The 19,080-nt window shown below is 45.7% G+C and overlaps 1 protein-coding gene across 16 annotated transcripts in view; it reads left to right on the top strand.

The window, feature by feature from the left end:
- RERE (arginine-glutamic acid dipeptide repeats) overlaps positions 1-19,080 on the top strand; it is a 342,916-nt gene that overhangs the window by 100,358 nt on the left and 223,478 nt on the right. For all 16 annotated transcript variants that reach the window (XM_060276215.1, XM_060276213.1, XM_060276214.1 and 13 more), the window contains one exon: positions 14,937-15,407. In XM_060276215.1, coding sequence (XP_060132198.1) covers positions 15,083-15,407 — 325 coding nt within the window. In that variant the 5' untranslated portion in view covers positions 14,937-15,082. The remainder of the gene's footprint in view (positions 1-14,936; positions 15,408-19,080) is intronic.

Genomic DNA, 19,080 nt, shown 5'->3' with positions numbered 1-19,080 from the left:
AGCATGTAAACCTCTTAGAGGGTATTAATGTGAGAAGCAGTAAGTGGGGCCTTTTCTCTCTGATCTTGCAAGCACAACCACAGTGCTGTTTCTCCACCCCACCCCCCACCCCCATTGGTGCCTGGCACTTTGTACCAATTTGCAAACATTGCAAACACCATTTGTTTGCTCCGAGTCAAAGCTGTATTTTAGTGCTTAGCCGGGGCCAGAATCTTGGTGACTCTGGGTGTCATTGTTTGGGAATACAGTCAGCTGTTCGTTCCCTGTCCCTCGCTCTCAGGGTTCTGTAGTTTTCATAGGTCAAGGGCCCTATGGAACTCAGTGGTCTGAAAGGGACAGGGTCCAGTATGATGCCACTGCTGCCATGCTTCGTTGAAGAGCAATGGTTGCCCAGGGTCCATCAGCCATTGTTTCCTTTGGAACTGCTGAAACAAAGCAGGCTCTGCCCTTCTGTCAGGCTCCCTGCTTGCTGCTCACCTAGACCCTGTGGGTTGGTTGGTTGCCTTGCTTTGCTCTTAGAGAGTATCTTGGCCAAGGCATTTGTTTTGGAGATGTGTTTTTTTTTTGCTTGTTTGTATCTCAGCCAGGGTTTGGGAGATGTGGACTGGGTCTTTGGGCTGACACTCCATTTCGTGTGTTTTAATTTTGTAGCTGGTGGTGTTATAATCCATCCATACAATACACTGCCTGAAGGATTAGAACCGATAGAAAAATGGAATAGAAGTTTAGTTAAAGAATTGGCATGGGAGAATCCTGTGTTTCTTTGCCCACTGTTTATGTGTCGGCTTATCTGTTGGGTCTCTCAAACCCAAAGTAGTCATCCTCTACTTTGGAGAAAAGCTGCTTGAAAAATGGTTTTAGGTGGGGAAATGTGGTTGGAGGATTCTGTCCAAGAGCTGATGTATTGTGTTTTTCTCACTTGCAATAATCCATTGGGGTGTGCATGCATGCGGGAGAACAGACATTAGCAGGAAACATAAGTAATGGCATGGTAAATGGTGGTAGGGGTATTATAAATTGATGAAGTTTGAGAGATGGAGAGTGTTGGAGGAGAAGCAGGGGGGAAAGGCCAGTTTCAGTGTGTGCCTTCCTGGCTAGCAGTGTAAAAACAATTGCAGTTTGGACTCTGAGAAGGCAAGCAGTTCCCAACACTTGGCTGGAGCTGGCATGACTGTAATGGTACAGGGAGCCCTTGTAACTTTGCAGGTGATGGTGCCTTTTGTGTTTGTGTTGGGTGATGCCAAAGCTTTAAAAGTTATTAAATGTGCTTGGCAGAGCTGTGTAATAATTCCCCAAACTTTGGTAGCATCTGCTTCTATGATTCAGGATGTTCCCTGCCTTGGTTAGGTTGGTGCCAGACCTCCCCCTTCCTCCCCCTTGCAATCTTGTTGACATAATCTCTTCCAGAATTCCTTGTTTCCCTTGATAAGTCATCCTTCAATTTTATTTTACTTTTCCGTTCAGTCTCCCTTCCTGGAACACTAATTCAAAAATCACTCAAAGAGTCATACTCATGGGCATGCGTTCAACACCTCCGGCTACCAGAAATTGCAACAAAGCCTCTTGGCAGCACCTTAGAGATGAACAATTTGATTATGGCACAAACTCTTGTGGACTAGAGCCCACTTCCTCAGATGTTCCTCTATAGCAGGAGTGGGGAATGTGGCCTGGGTGTGAGTGACATGTGGCTCTCCAAACCTGTATGTCTCGTGCTCTGGCTTTTCCCCAGGCTCCACCTCCTCACACAACTCTGTCCTTGAACTGTGGTGATGTCTCTTGCTTGCCTGTATGTATGTATGTATGTATGAGCATGTATAAATCTTGTGGCAGGAAGATAGCCTAGTTAGTATACAAAGGTAAGAGTCTCATCCATATCCCCCCCCACACTTTTGTCTGTGGCCTCACCCACCACAGCTATGTGGCCCACCACTGAACTGTCAAATTGACCTCATCTGCTCTCTCCCTTCCTCAAGTTGGAAAGCCAGTCAGGCTCCATGGTGTGGTCAAGAAGGTAAAGTCAGTCCTACCTGTCTTTTTATGTAAGCTGCTAGGCTTCCTAATGATCTCTGCTGGGTGAGAAAGTGTGTGTGTGTGTGTGTGTCTGCTGTCCAACCCAAGAAGAGATCTAGTTCGCTTGCTCCTTGTCACTGGGATTGCTGTGGATGGTGTGTGTTGATGGTTCATATAGATTTCTGGGATTCCCTGCATGTTGGAAAGCAGGATGAAGAATGCCAACAAAAATAAGTGGAATGCAGCTGAGCAGAGATCATAAGCGGCTACCTGCTGTTCACTTCTAGAAATGCTGGAGCTGAAGTACCCCTGGAAACTGAAATGCAAGATGTAATGTTGGCTGACTGTGAAAGGAAAAGTGGCTATTAGGCAGGACAGCTAGATGAAGCCTCCAAGTTGAGGCAGCAGCCATCATTATAATTTTTATTATTCTAATTTATAATATAACCAGATTGAGGGATAAGCAAGGGAATGAGGGCAGTACCTTTGTGCATGTTTGTGGCATCCAAGAGGCATCTTTCTGGCTACTGTTGAAACTGCTTGGTGCAGTGTTTCTCAACCTTTTTTGGGCCACGGCACACTTGTTCGTGAAAAAAATCACGAGGCACACCACCATTAAAAAAGTTAAAAAAATTAACTCTGTGCCGCCCTATATTATAATTATGACTGTAAGAAACACTTGCTAAATATTGCTTTCCGTCGGGTCAGCGCTGCAGAGTTCTTAAAAGATCCGGGTTTCTGATCCACCCCACCCGACCCCGCCGTCCCGTATCTTACCCTGTGCGTGTTCTCGGACTTGTGAGAGGACGATTTGGTCTTCATGCCTCCGTGAATTAGCAACAAACTACCTTTTGAATGATGGAGATTGAATATTTTAAAAGTAGCTACTTGAAGTCCGCTCGATTTTCCAAAAAAGAGACACATGTGCGGCACTATTAGCTGGGGGCTGCCATCTTGGCTAAAGGATTCTGGGATGATCCTGTCACGTGAGGCATGGAGAAAATGGAAATAATGAAAGCTGATTGGTCTGTGGAAACTAGAAGGGGCGAAGAAATAGGACGCCCAGGGAGGTGGAGTTTGCAGCTGCAAAATCGCCCTTCTTGTTGCCGCACGTCGCAGCACACCTGTGCCGTGGAACAGCGGTTGAGAAACGCTGGCTTGGTGGACTAGATCCGTTGTCTCATCCGTCAGGGCTGTTTTTATTAAACCATACTCGTGATCCTGGACATCCTTCCTCTCAATCCTTGATAACGTGCAGATGCTCTCTAGTCTCTCAGTGGTTAAGGAAACACACCTAGTTGGAGACACTTCCACCTGTTGTTTCTTCAAGCATTAAAGGGATGAGATAACATGGAAAACAGATGCCATAGACAAGTTCTTGTGGGTTGCTGGCACACCTTAAGCCCTGATATCTGTGATGCATTCTGGGATCCTGGAGTTTCATTGTGCCAAGTTGTTCTCACCTTGGGCCTTGGACATGGGCAGAGTCAACAGTACCTCAGTTCTCCTTCATTTAATATTCTGCTTCTAAGTTAAAATTATCCACCTCATTGTCTCCACCACTTGGTCTTTGGAAATGAGTGTGGGCATGCTCCCAGGGACTTAAAATTAAGAGTTGTCAGCTGTAGGACCCAGGATGAGATAGCTGTGGTTTTTATGCTAGAGCTATGTGGTAGCCATTCAGACCTCCTTGGACTTCCAGTTTCTTGTTGCCCATGCCATTGGCAATCCCACTGGGGATGTTGTCACTGCTCTTGCCAGCCCCCACTTTGTCTAATTGCAAAGTCACATCCTGGGAGAAGGATCCTGGGAAAGGCTCATCCATTTTGTTGTCTTGTCCCTTCCTTCACTTTACCTTTGAAAACTAAATACTTTGGGAGGCTGTGGAGTAATATTCGCTGGACCACTTGTTTGTGTGAGCAATGGAGGTTCTTGCAGAATGTGAAGAAAAGGAATGCTGAGTAAGATGGAGAAAGCTCTGGGACATCTCATGCAGGAAGCTCATATTTTAGTAGAAACAGATCAGTTTCAGCATCCAAATATACATCTGAGTGCTTTTTTTAAAAAAAAACTGCAAAATTCTCTTTACTTGGGATAATTGATTCTGTAGCTTATTGCAATGTTTTCTTGGTTTTTCCTAGTTACTGGTTGGGCACAGATGTGGAATCTTCTCAGCCAGTGCAAATTGAACATTTCCCAGTCTCCCCTGCTTCTGAACTTTCCCCACATTCTTTCAGTCCTATCAACATAGCTTTCGGGGCTAGTTCTAAAATAAAATGTGAGTTTCTCATGAAGCTGCATTCCACCAGTACAATTTTTTTATTTGGTCGTTTTCTGCATACTTGCAAAATTGCTGCTTACGTGCAGCCCTGCATGCACCTGATCTGCTGAGAACTTGCCCTGTGCTGAGTTTCTCATTTTCTTCCTATACATCTTGGATTCCTTTCGTTTAGCCTTGTCCCCCCAAAAGGGTTCCTGCTCTATTTTGTGCTCTTTCTCCCATTCTCTCACTTTCCGTATAACTTTTATTTCCTTTGCCGGCATGGGGGAGATGTTCCCTTGTCTGTGCTGTTTTCTCTCTTTTGTGAGAGGTTAGACACTCTCCAGGAAACACTCTGTGGGTGAGACGGTGACTTGATAGCAGAGGCAATTTAATCCTGCTCAACCTGCAGCGCTGTGATCAGCGCGTTTTCCCATCCTTTGTCAGGTGATGGCGGAAGCAGCTGTGCTGACGGTTGTTTTGTGCAGTGTGAAAGGGAGCCTGCCAGTGAGAGAGAAATTGCTGCAAAACCGAAGCTATTGAGCTTGCCAAACCCCACAAAGATTTTCCCAACCCCCCAGTGTATTTACTTCTCCTGTCCTAATCTGAGCTTTAAACATCTGTGTAAACATCTGTGTTTGGCAGTATACGTGATGTATTAGCACAGTTTACTTTAGAGAACTCCCCCCACCCAACCCAATACACCCACCCACACATATCAATGTTTAGTTTTATGGGTTCCATATCATTCAGGTGCAATTATGTATAAAGAAGAAAGTCGTGCTTAACCCATTGCAACATCTGTGAAAGAGGAATAATGTTAAGCTAGTGGATTAGTGCTGGGTGCGTGATAAGTTTCAGTGAACAGCATGCCTGGCCCCATCAGGGCTTCTGAATGCACAGAAGCTTGCACAATATAAACTCATTATTATGTTGTCTGGAAGTACTTCTGCACGATAGCATACTGTCAGATCTCCACAGTTCCTTTGCTGGAGATGTAAAGTCAGTGAAGTGCTATCTCAAGTGACTGAATTTAGTAGGCATGTAGGAGGCTGCCTTATATTGAGCCAGGCCATTGGTTCCCATAGCTCTGTATTGTCAACTCTGACTGGCAGCAGCTCTCCAGAGTTTCAGGTAGAATGCATTCCCAGACTTACTTGGAGATTTTGGGAATTAAACTAGGGAATGTCCTTTATGCAAAGCAGAAGCTCCACCACTGAGCTTTGGCTCGTTCCAGTCTAGCTGTATTGTGTTCACAGTGTGCAAGTTTCTGAACTTCATAGCATTCTTCATCAGCTTGCTGTCTCCAGTGCTTTGGGATCAGTGCGATATCCAAAATATGTTGTTCTTCAGCAGGACAATTTTTGGTATGGTATTGTAGCAGTCATTCCCCTGATCTGTGAGAATTACCTCCAGGCAACCAGGCACAACAGCTTTCAAAAAATGGATGGTTCTTTTTACTGCTGTTTTTTTAAAACTGTCATAAAATATTTGCATAAGTATCTTGTGCAGGTGAGCATACTAAACTTTGTAGGCTGGCATATAAGGCTGGCATACTTGAGTGTACATTTGCATTAGAACACATACATGCACACAACACTCTCTTGCTCCTTGTCATTTTGTTGAGAACTTGTACAAATTTGAGTGGTGTGGGTGTGTGTAAGGAAAACTAAGAATTGAGAACAGTGTGTACTGACATTCTAGATCTACCGAGGAACTTGAAAGATGATTGATTTTTATTTATTTGTTTTTGCTCTTTCCTCCGGTTTTTTATTAAGAAGGTGATTGCATGGATGTCCTTCCTTCGCCTTGTTGCGCAGCTGAGGCCTTGTCCCTTTTCTCTACGCTGCTCCATTTTGTGGAGAATTAAAAATAGCTGCATTGTCTCTTGATGCTATCATTGTCATCCTCCTGGCTCTAATTTTTTTTTAATCAATCTCTGTGATAAGCCTGGGAAATGTGGACACCCCCCTCCCTTGTAGGGACAGGAAGATGTAAAATTTCCAGAAACTGTGAAGTCATGGGGGTGGGGGAGAGGGTGAAGTCATTGCAGGGCCAGGTGGTGGAATTGTTCCCCCCCCCCTGGAATAAAATGATTTGAGGGGGTGGGTGCGAATAAAATACAGTACTTTTTCTCTTTTGGGGCCAGTCACATATTAAAAGTTACTAATTTTGCCATAAGATTATAATCTTTGGTATATAAGAAGTACCATTTATTCAGACAATTACATGCCAAGGATTGAACTGGGAACCTTTTTAATACTAAGCAGGCACCCTGGCCTTTCCCTAATATAGTTCTAAGAATGGTTATTCTGTGGCTTCTCCTGCAGAAACCTTCGGTTTGAGGGGGCTAGGGAGCACCTGTGCCTTTCTGCATGCTCTAGCTCCGGCTAATTTTTTTACTCTGCCCCAGTTCTGTATCTGTGTCAGCTTTCAAAACTATTCAGCATAACCTAGTTGCTGTGCCAGAGGCGTACACCCCTCCCTACACACCCACAATTCATTTCCTTTATATGCTGACTCATCATGCATGGTGGCAAGCCCCGCCCACATAGCCAGTGTGGAGCTGCAGTGCATTGTGGGTGTGAAGGTTTCCCATATCCCTCCACGCCTGCTCATGGAAGGACTGGATGTCAGCTCATGAATTACATAAGCCATCACTGAACGTATCAAAAGTTGGGGCATGTGTGGGGTGGTGGGAGGCAAGATCAACCTGACTGTTTAGAAGGGAGCGGCCTTTCCGTTGCTGTTTTTTAAAATGACTCAGTAGTGAAGCATTGTGTGTTGTTGGAGGGTGACTTTTGAGATTGAAAGTGGCCTGCATGCACTTTCTTCCTCTCTTGACAGTACTACCCCCATCCTGCTTAGAGACCCTAAAAGTAAGCACAGTTCCTTACCTATATTGTAAGCAGTATAATCGTGAAAGAGTTGTTATGGGGATAGATGATTAAAGAGAGGAAAAATACAGGCAAGACAAACCAGCCAAACTTGCTCCTTTGCGGGAGGTGACTTACAATCAGTAGTTGTTGTCTGCTTGCAGTTTGGATCTCAGGAATTGTTTAGACATGGGTTTTACAAATATCTTTTAAACAACAACAACAACAACAACAACAACAACAATAATAAAAGCTTTGACTGTTTGCTGCAGGGCTCTAGCCAGAGTTTCCTGGGTGAGGTTATTAGCGTTGGTTCTTTGTTTGACATCCTAATGTAACCTGCTTGGAAAAATTGCCTAGAGCTGTAGGTGGCCCTTTCACAACTTAATATGGACAAATGGGGGTCTGTCACTAAGTCACTAGTGCAGTGGGTGCATCCTGTTGTTGTAGCTGGTTTTGGATGTTGTCTTGCCTTAGCTTTGTTGTAGGTGACAAGGTGCTTCAGGAAATGGAACAACATACACACACACACACAGCAGTTTGACAGAGGCTAATTACATGTTGGTTGCACTTAGCCATGAGCTGTCTATTCCACTTACGTTCAGTGAGTTTTAAATGTTGCCTCCCGCTCTTGACAAAAAGTTGCATGTTGAGCACATCTGATAATTTGAGCTGTCCTTCTCTGTGCTGTGGAGAGACAAGAGACAAGGTTGTTTCCATCCCTTGCAGAGTTGCTTGGTCTCTGTTGCAGGTACAGAGGTGGCTAGGTGTGTTTGAAGCTTCCTTGATACCACCCTTGGAAAGAAGAGGAGAGGAAGGCTTTCTTGTTGACTTGGTGCAGCTTTGGGGGTTAAAGGAGCTTGGTCATCCCATCTCTGACAATGCATGGTTGGAGAGCAAGGATTCAAGAGCATAAATCAGATTCTAGCACAGGGGTGGGGAATATTTGGCCCATGGACCAAATGTTGCCCACCAGGCCTCCTTATTTGGCCCATGGCGCCATTTTTCTGAAGCTATAATCTTCTTCCCTACTGAGACATGGCTGCAGAATGCAGGATTGATCCTGCGTGGGGAATTCAGTCTTGTTTGGGCAGTATCTCTGCCCACCCCATCAGATGATTGTCCTGCACATCTGCCAAAATTGGCCCACTGGGATGGGGGAAAGATATAGATCTGGGCTGCCGGGCTGAAAGCTCCCCCCCCCCGCCTTGCTCTAGCATGACCAAGAAAGAGGACTCAGGGTATTGCTATTCAGATGAGGGCTAGCTCAGTTCTTACTGAATTCCATGGAGAAAAATATTTTATTTTTGTTCTACCTTTCTAACATGATGAAGACTAGGGGTGGTGTACAAGGGGTTCCCAGGCGGTCTCCTCTCCAGGCACTGACCTGCTTAACTTCAGGAATCATGCATCATGAGTACCATGCCTGGGTCAGAATGAGATGCAGTAAAGGACACAATGGAGAGGGTGCCAAACCAGCTTCTTGCTCCAGACATGGGGGTCACCGGGAGCAGGAGCTCCTGCCGTGCCCTGGTGTTCTTTCCAGGCATTTTGCTGGTTTAATTAATAAAGGTTGGGACTAATCCTGATTATACTGTTGAGCAGTGCCATCTGCTCAGTGGGGATGAGTTAGAGGAGGGAGAAGAGGCAGGGTGGGGGAAATGAACACACTGGCTCACAAGCAGCATCTCCTTGGAGGGGCATATCCTCAAATACAGGCATTCTTGCTCTGCTGGATGAGGGAAAGGGGCTGTCTGTTAGATATTTACCCAAGGAGTGGGAAGAAGCGGATTCAGAAAGGCATCCAATCTAGCCACATCCCCAATTAGTCACTGCTGTTTGCTTGCTCATGTTGCATGCCTTGTTAGAGTTCTTTGATGAGGATTAAACCAGCAGAAAGGAGCTGCTCCCTCGAGAGCTCCATGAACTGGTGCTTTGTAGCCGCTCCTCTAGTGCTTCTGTAACTTGTCTTATCACAAGATTCTTGTGTGCTTCCTCCTCGTCTCTCTCTCGTGATGCTGGTCCCTGCATTCTTAACATTGATTGTGCCCTGTGTTCCTAGTTCTTTTCCTCTAGTGCAAGGCAGCTTGCCGCTTTCTGGTCATTTTTGGTGTTCTGGTCATTGTCTTCTGTCCTTTGGTCAGCACACAGATTTGTGGGGATGACACTTTGAAGAAGGTATGGCAGGTGCTAAGCCAGAGTCATCTCCTTATAAGGGCTGCCAACAAGTTCCAGTGTAACACCCTCCACCCCTCCTGCCATGATTGCTGGCCCTTGTAATAGAGAGGCCAGTTATTGCTCCTTTGGGGAATATATCTGTCCCTGGGCCTCAGAATAACAGGAATCAGTATTCATACTCCTCCCATGACAAGAGAGAGATCTGTGTCTCCTTAAAAAGCTTTGTGTGGAGGTCTGTATCAGCAGCTAAAGACCAATTTCCCCATTTTACAATGTAAAATTTACACCCTGTCATTCTTCTCCCTCTAAGTTGTCCACAAACTTTATGCTTGTATTACCTTTTGGCAGAGAAGCACTCTTGCTTCATCAACAAGGAACTCGGTGGCTTTTGGTCTCTCCCCCCACCCCCAATCTCTGTGGGGGGAAATGCAAACTGTATATGGCAAAGGAGCAATGTCCTTTTAGAGCATGACATTTTAGTTTCCATCTCTCCTTCTCTTGGGTTTTCTTTCCTTTACTTACCACTAGAGCACCTAACCATCTAGCTCAGGCAGATGCAACCTTCAGCCCTCCAGATGTTTTGGACTACAATTCCTATCATCCCTGACCACTGGTCCTGTTAGCTAGGGATCATGGGAGTTGTAGGTCAAAACATCTGGAGGGCCGAAGGTTGCCTATGCCTGATCTAGCTGTTTGACTTTGTGCTCAGTGCACAGGCACAACCAATCTAGGGTCTATGGTAAAGTGCTGGGGAAGCCGTGATGTTTTACTCACAGCACACCCTAAAAAATGTAGCAGAATGAGAATGTGCATAAGTTGAAAGGAAAATATTTGCATCCAAATCTCCACTACTTCTTTTTTGCCTATACTTGCCCTTGGGAATTTGAGTTTGTGGATAAGAATAACCATGGACAGATGGGTTTAATCAATCCTGAGAGGTTATATGAACGAGAGCCTTAATGCCTAGAGAGCATTCTTGTGATATCGGCACAGGTGCAAGTTAAGTATGGAGAGCCACCCTGAAAAATGCTGTGTGAATTGAAGTGTTACATTCACATTTGAATATATTGCTATATCACTCTGGTAAATTATGCAAACTAGGCAGTCACTAAGCCACAGCTGGTAGATAAGTAATGTGTGTACAAATTTTTCATCACTATGTCCCTGAAATTTGGTACCAAATGTGATTGGTACCAAAGGTTTTCCTGATCGCATAATATCTTTATTGCTATATGCATGAGATTCTCCCTTGTAAATTGTCAAAGGAAATGATTGCAGCTGCTTGAGGAGCGGGAAAAGAGCTGAGAACCTCTGTCTTCCTGGAATGTTTCCCTCATTCAGGAAAAAGAGAGAAACTGAAGCCCCAACCCTCAAGTTACAACAGCAAAGTCAGTTTGTCTCTTTGGATGTTGTCATGGTCTGGGGAAGACATCAGTGGGGAGACGTAAGAATTGCTTGCTGTCTTTCTCTCTTTTAAAATGTTAGGATCTAAGAGGAAAGATTTCAGGTGCACAGAGCCGGAACATTCCTTCCCTCATTTCTTGATAGGTGTGTAAACATTCTAAACAAACTTAAGCATTGCAGGGGGTTAGACTAGATGACATGTGGGACCCTGACAACCGTACGATTCTATGACCTAGCCTTTTGAAAAATTCTGCATTTTTTAAAAGGTTCAAGGCTTTTAAGCATTGGATGTGGATATAGTTTTATGGAAAGTGTACAAACATGAACAAATGGTGATTAAATAATATTCTCCAAGGTGGGAAATCTTACTGTGGCCCATGGACCTAGCCAATCTCATCTGATAAGCTGTGCTTAGTCAGCACATGATAATAGACAGTGGGGGGCTATAGTGGAGAGAATTTATAAAATGGGCAAAGCTTTCCAAAGCTTCAAAGTGGTAAAACCTTGTGGTTTTGCACATCTATGCACAACCCTGGCACCTCTGATCTGGCAGGCTGTAAAATGTGGGTTAAAGTCTGGGTCAGAACTCCAGGCTTGTACCCAAAGCAGCACTAAGCCTTTCTTTCCATGGAATTTTCCCTTACACAATGGAACTTTCCTCCCCCTTACACCCTCTAAATCTGTTCTGCATCCCGCCCCCTGGCCTTCTGGAGAAGAATTGGGGAGGAGATGGGGGGGGAGTTTCATTGTTCAAGGGTAAATCATTGCACTAATGGCACAATGGTTGGATACCTCTCCTAATCTAGCTGGTTGGATACCTCTCCTAATCTAGCTGTCACCTGTTCCTGGTGTGGGACGTAAACATTGGGCTGGAAAAATACGAGCTATTGACAGTGCCATCTCCACTCCCCAAATTCATAGCCTTAATATTTCAGGAACAAGACTTGCTGCCTCCCTGCTCCCCAATTTATCCTCTTTCCACTCCCTGCTCCACACAAGCTTACTTGCTATTGGTGGTTTTTGACACACACCCAACTTTCTTCTCTTATTTTATTGTACATGGCCCTTTTCTCAAAGGAACTGGGGGTGGTGTGCATGAGGCTTTTCACAACAACCCCCACAGTTGTGTATGTTGATTACATAACTATGTCTGCTACACGGATGGTACATGAGGGAAGCAGGCAACTATTTCTGTGATGTCAGCTGCTCTTCCTTTTTCCTCCAGCAGACACTGATTGCCGCCGGCTCCCCAGGCGTGAACATGCCAGTTCCCACTAGCCTTTTCCCACGTGACTGTATATCTGCACACACACTTAGAGGGAGGCTCATCGCTCAGCAACAGAGCTCAGACTTTGCATGCAGAAGGTTCCCAGCTTCAGTCTCCATTTAGGCCTGGGAAAGACTCATCTGACATCTTGGAGAGCTGCTGCCATTTGGTGTAGGTTGAAGCTTGCTGGACTGATGGTCTAAGGCAGCTTCAGCTGTAAATCAGCTCTGTGTTGAGAACCATGAAGATTGAAATCTTGCTTTATTTTTAGGGCAAGGACCATAGCTCAGCAGTAGAGCATGTTTTGTATACAGAAAGTCCCACATTCAATCTTCTCATGAATAGGATCAGGTGAAGGGGAAAGCCTGCTCTCTCCCCCCCCCCCCGGTACTCTGGAAGGCTGCTGCCAGTCAGAGTACACAATGCTGGGCAAGATTTTTTTTTTAAAAAAAGCCTATGAAGCTGCCTATTTCCTCCAGTTCAGGAAGGCTGGAGTTTGGGTTTTGCTTCAGCAGTGAAGTAGCTCAAACCAGGAACTTATAAAGGCTCCATCCATTCCTTGTTTTCAACCAGACCCTGATCTGGGCTGTGTGCTTCCATTCACTTCCCTTTCTACCTTGTGTGCAGCTAGCTGGGCACTTTGGTGGCCCTGAAGCTTCTGCTTGACTCACCATCTTAGTGGATCCTGTGGCTCTGGAGGAGATGGGGAGTGAGAAGTCAGAGTACCAGCCAAAAACCCAAGCAGCTGGTACGGTGACCTTCAGTCCTGGTGCAAGGCTGTTGGGACCCAGCAGTTCTTTAGAATTTCTGGGGTTTAGATATCTGCTGGAGCGTCCAGTCCTCCCTCTCTCCGCTGAGGAGATTTCAAGTTCCAGGACTGGGCAGGGATACGGACACTTTGCACTTATATACTGCTTTAGAGCATTCAGGGTGCTTGCAGTGCTCAATGCAGCGCTTTATGGCAGACTTAATATGAGCACCCTCCTGTTGTAGATCCTGGGAGAGCCGTCTGACCACCTAGCTCGTGAGGGAGGTGAGATTTGAAAGGGATGTGAGGGACGTAGTCCCTTAGCCACCACATAAGCTCCATTTTGTAAAAGGCTGTCTTCTGCCAGAATCTAGCACGCCACTCAACAGAATCATTAAGCAGGAGTGGTAGTAGTTTATTAGGGCTAGATGGCTGCTGGAAAAGCCATTGTCTGTGAAGACTCTCATTTTAAAAGCCAGTGTATCTTTACTATGTGCACTGGCACATAACGTTAAGAGACTGTAACTCTCCAGCCTTCACTCAAGAAGTGTACTGATGGATTCCTTAACTGGTGCAAAATTCTGTTCAGTCAGAAGGCTTTCTAGGGCAGCAGCTGCTGGCAGTTTTAGCCCAGCTTCAGCTTTTCTGCTGGCTGTTACTCAGAACCCCCCCCCCCGTCATACACAACCTGTCAGTCCAGATTGCCGGCCCGGAGATTGACAGGGAAGCAGTCATCAGGTAAAAGGCTTAGCTTCAAACCGTGAGAACAAGAGGCTTTAACAATATGTGGCAGTGCTCCCTTATTACAGCCCTTCCCTTGACTTGAAGACGGGCAATTTTATGTAGCAGGTTATGAACGGAGGCTGTTTTTCTCTCTGGGAAAGGAAGGCTGAGTTGCAAAGTCTTCTTCCTCTTCACTCAGCTATCATTCATAGACGATGACAGTCTTGTGTGCAGGAAAGAAAAGTGTGGCTTATTGGAGAGGTGTGAGCCTGGAGATCATTGTTGTCTGTAGTTTCCACGGCTGTGTCAATATGTGTTCTGCAATTTGCTCCACCCAAGCTCATAATATTTCTCTGTTAATTATGTACCCCTCTTTCCCCCCCTCTTTAAAGTAAATTTAGTCCTTATGGGTGCAGTGCAATGCCTGTTTGGTCCAATGACCCACCAAACTCAAATCTCAGAGTACATTAATATATGGTGCTAATTCAAAGTGCTGATTTTGACCTAAAAAGCTTTATGTGGCTCAGAACTCAAGTAACTCAAGGGTCACTGCTTCCTGAATGCATCAGCCAGGACCCTGTGTTTGTCATCTGAAGCCCTCCTCTATGTATTTCCTCTAAGGGAGGTGCAGAAGGTGGTGGCATGAGAACGAGCTTTTCATTGGTGGCTTCCCCATTTGCGGAATGCTGTACCCAGGGAGGCACGCCAGGCACCCTCACTATTTTTAGGTGCCATGTGCAAATCTTTCTTCTTACCCAAGCTTTCAGCCCGAAATTTGGAGCACATCAGATATTTCCAGTGGGTGGGATGTGTTCGGCTTACCTTTTGCATACGCCTAGATGTGTTTTTAGGTTTTCGTTTTGGATTTATACTGGGTTTACTTTTTATACTATTTTGTAACTTGCCTTGAGTCACTTTCTTTGGGGGGGAATTAAGAAGTGCAATAAATAAATAAGACCTTTCTCAAAATGACATTTTTATATTTGTGAAGGAACTGTTGTCACGACAGGCTGGGTGTGTGTGGGTGAAGGACCTCTTGATTGCAGGAGATTGGGAGCTGTGGGGACAAGACAACACATTCTACATCACGTTTGCTTGTCCCATAGCTCTCAGTAGCAGCCTCCACCACAGCAACCAAACTGCTGCTATCTGTGTAGCCCTGCCCTTTCATAGACATAATGTTGCCATGAATGTTCTGGGACACTCTAGTCATGTTTGATGGAACTGGCTGTACATATGTGTGTGTGAGCGCTGGGAAGTCTGAGAGGAGCCATGCTTTGTAGAGAAGAAAGCATGGCATTAGAGCATAATAGGAGCTGTTGTTTGAATGTCCTGCTGTGTGGCCTGAAACAACTTTTTAACACTGATATTTCCTTCCCCTAAATGTCTAATCTTTCCCTAGAAAGAAGTTGAGATAGTTGTTGAAGAATTCCGATGGCTAACATTTTCTTTCCCCCCTCCTTTTCAAAGAGCCTTTTTAAAACGCTGGGGTTGTTGGAGTGGTCGAATTTTTCCTGGAATTGAGTGAGAAATTCAGAAGACTGAAGCCCAGGCTCACTGTCTACCTTTCACGGAGGCCCAGCCGTGAGAGGACAGAAGAAGGCACCTGGCGAATCATGACAGCGGACAAAGAGAAGGACAAAGAGAAAGACAAGGACCGGGACCGGGACAGAGACCGAGAGCGGGACAAGCGGGAGAAGGCACGGGAGAGCGAGAACTCGCGGCCCCGTCGGAGCTGCACCCTGGAAGGCGGAGCCAAGAATTACGCGGAGAGCGACCACAGCGAGGACGAGGACAATGACAACAACGGCGCCACCACAGAGGAGTCCACAAAGAAGAACAAGAAGAAACCACCCAAGAAGAAATCTCGCTATGAGAGAACGGACAACGGAGAAATCACCTCTTTCATCACAGAGGATGATGTGGTCTACAGACCTGGAGGTAAGAGAGAGAGAGATCCTACTCTTTGGAATCTGAACCACATGGCGTGTTTGTGTTGCCCAGCCTAGTTTTCTTGGCTGAAGTTCACGGGGAAGGGAGGGAGGGAGGGATGTAAATTGCTGCCATAGCTGAATGGATAATTTTGACCAGTGCATGCTCTGTTGCACTGGGAACTGGCTTTTATTGTTTATGTAGCACCATGTACACATGTGGTGCTTTAAGGAAGAATGAGACAACTGATCTCTATCTCAAGGGACTTGCTATTTAAAAATAAAGGCAAGGTGAACAGAAGAGGGGTAAACCAGGAAAATAATATGCAATGATTCAAATTAAATGAACATTGGCTTACTTACAGTAGGGTGTTGGGGCTGGGGGCTATGGCAGAGGCTTCACTAAAATGTTTTTTGAGGGGGGATTTGAAGTAAGCAAGAAAGGTGACCCCATGGGGACATTCTGGAGATTGTTCCAGCCATAAGGGCCAGTATGAGAGGGAGAGTGGAGCTGTTACACCAGGCATAGGCAAACTTGGCCCTCCAGATGTTTTGGGACTACAATTCCCATCATCCCTGAGCACTGGTCCTGTTAGCTAGGGATCATGGGAGTTGTAGTCCCAAAGCATCTGGAGAGCTGAGTTTGCCTATGCCTGTGTTACACAGAGCAGGAGACCTTCAGATGTCTAAGGGTGATGGAGTTGGATGAGTGAAGATCGCAGGTGTGCTGGGATATAAGGGCAGAGAGATGCAGGGGAGGGGGAGGAAGTCTATGGAGGGTTTTGCAGGCGAGAAGAAGAAACTTGTCCAATTCTACAAACACCCAAAGATTTATTTTTATATATGCTTTTATACATATAAAATGATTGCATTTTTGTAGAATTAAAGGTAAGGGCCTGTTACATGAGCTTGTTTTTTTTTAACCCATTAAGCTGACAATTTAACTGCCTTTTTAATATTGCCCCAAACCTGCTGCCTTTAAGGCGGGCATTCACTGTACCTCAGGGTAGTGGATGCTCCAATTCCATGACTACTTGCAGTGCTCTTGTTTCCTCCAGGATGTGTGTATTTATTCCTGATTCTCTTATCAAAAGAGCAAGCTTACAAGCGCTACTATATTTGTCATCTGCTCTGCTGTTAAAAAAAATCATTGGCATGCTGGAAGAGCGCTGCGGGAAGGAAAGACTGATGTGCTTTTCAAAAGAAGAGGGGGAAAACACCGATGGAAATAAATCACCAGAAACAATTTTTCTAATGTGTTCTGTTGATAGAATGCTTAACGCTCTGGGCTTGTGTTGAGTCACAGGCAAATCTTGTCACTTTTAAGTTGTTCATACTGAATTCTACCTGGAAACAACATTGCCCTAGTCCTGTGGGGTTGATAGGGGTAAAGCTTGATACCCTTGGGGCCAGGGTAGATGTAATGGGGCCAAGAAGACTGCTCCCCTACCGGGGCAAATTTTTCTGCCAGCTACAATTAGCTCTACAGTGCAGATATTAACTTGTGAAATATATATTAGTTCCTTTCTGACACACAGCTTTTTATCTCCCCAATTAGTCCTTTGTGATGCATTGATGGCTCAGCATGCATCTCTTAGAAACAGGGCCTTCTCAGTAATGGCACCAGCTTTGTGGGGCTCCCTCCCTAGAGAGGTTTGCCAGATCCTCAACAGCATATTCTTTTACGTGTTTGGGTAGATAGAACTTGGCTTTTTCAGTAAGCCAGGGATGGAGGAGCCTGTGTTCCTCCAGAAGTTGTTGGAGTGCAACTCTCACCATTTCTGACCATAGACCATGTTGGTTGGGGCTGATGGGAGTTAGAGTCCTGGCAATATGTGGAGGGCCATACATTCCCTACAGTTAATTTGCCTCCACTCTTTTACACTCACAAGCCATTCGGTCATTTGTTTGTGTGAGGCAGGGATCAGGGCTGGGGCAGCTGAACTTTTTTGGGGTCAGAGGATCAAGAGCCTTTGGAGCGCATTAAGAGCAGCTGTTCAGGCTCACAACAGTGGGTGGTGGCCATGCCGTGGTGTGGTGTGTTTGTGTGTTTTACTGCAGTTGAAGAACCTGACTTCAACTGCAGTAACACACTGCAGTTTATTTGCTTGCAAGCATGGCTTGCCTTCTAAAATCAGGAACAATTAGCACCCTTGTTTGCCGAAAAGCTCTTCCCATCTCTGGTATAGATTTGCTTTCATGGAGGTGCTGAGGTTTAACTCTTTCTCCCACCTCTCTGTCTCCTGCTTGCTGTATAATATATCTGGAGCCCTAATCAGTTAACAGCAGGGCTGGGAAGGGATTCGACAAGAGAAACCAAATCTGCCTTGGAGTTCCCTCCACATTGGGTGATTTCAAGGTATGTGGTGCTTTGAATCGGGCACCACAAATTACAGTGTCTGTGAACACAACACCCCCGAAGCATTCTTTAAACGTTCAGGATCATTATTTGTAAAAGTCTGAGGGAAACAAACACTGGCTCTGCACCATATTCCTTCTTTGTAAAGCATTAACAATACACTACGTTGTTCAGGTCACTTGGATCACTGCCTCAGGTGGAAAGAAACCCCCGTAATTGGGAGTGTAGTGTTGCCACAGGCCATTAGACACCTGTCACTTGTAATTCCATCCAGGATGGAAGGTGGCCTCTGTTTAATAGTGCATTGCACCATCCCCTCCTTTTCTCCTCCTACTCCTGGAAGGCTTGCCTGCTGATTCAAGAGGAGGAGTCCACCCTGCTCTGCTAATCACTTCCATGTTTGGGTCATCGATTCAGCACCAGAGTTCTTTGGATGGGGCAGTGGGAAACATGGGCAACGCTTGCCCCAGGTGTGCTTATCTCTCTAATCCAGGGGTTGTCAACCTGGTCCCTACCGCCCACTAGTGGGCGTTTCAGGATTCTAGGTGGGCGGTAGGGGGTTCTGTGGCACAGGCTGACCATTGAGCACTGGTGGGCAGTAAGGAAATTTTACCATCAAGAAAGATGCATTAGTGGGCAGTAGGTATAAAAAGGTTGACTACCCCTGCTCTAATCTGATAGAGGAGCTGACCTCTAAAAGTAAGCAAGGCTTTAGCGAGGGCACTTTTGATTTATCATGTGGAAGTGGGATAGTCCTATTCATGCAATAGTAAAAAGCTTTGCTTTAGGGCTTGGTGCTGATTTGTGGAGAGAACAAAGATTTTTGTGCCCTTTAAAGGCTTGTGGTTCTAGCCCAGGCATATGCAAACTCGGCTCTCCAGATGTTTTGGGACTACAACTCCCACCATCCCTAGCTAACAGGACCCAGTGGTCAGGGATGATTGGAGTTGTAGTCTTAAAACATCTGGAGGGCCGGGTTTGCCTATGCCTGTTCTAGCCTATGCCTTTGGGAAGGTCAAAGTCAGGCATCCCCAAACTCGGCCCTCCAGATGTTTTGGAACTACAATTTCCATCATCCCTGACCACTGGTCCTGTTGGCTAGGGATGATGGGAGTTGTAGTCTCAAAACATCTGGAGGGCTGAGTTTGGGGGTGCCTGGTCAAAGGGATACATATGAGCTGCATTAGTGTTGGATTGACATCTGCTGAAAAGGATTGAAGGCCTAGGGCATCAGCAGCAGAAGATGCTTCCTTGATTCCCCCTTTTTTCAAGGGGCTGGAGAGGTAGTTAAATAATGCAAAGTAAACTTTGGCATAGTATACAA

The sequence above is a fragment of the Zootoca vivipara genome, chromosome 6 (genome assembly GCF_963506605.1).
Source record: "Zootoca vivipara chromosome 6, rZooViv1.1, whole genome shotgun sequence".
Taxonomy (NCBI): domain Eukaryota; kingdom Metazoa; phylum Chordata; class Lepidosauria; order Squamata; family Lacertidae; genus Zootoca; species Zootoca vivipara.
This window is presented reverse-complemented; position numbering and strand designations above follow the sequence as displayed.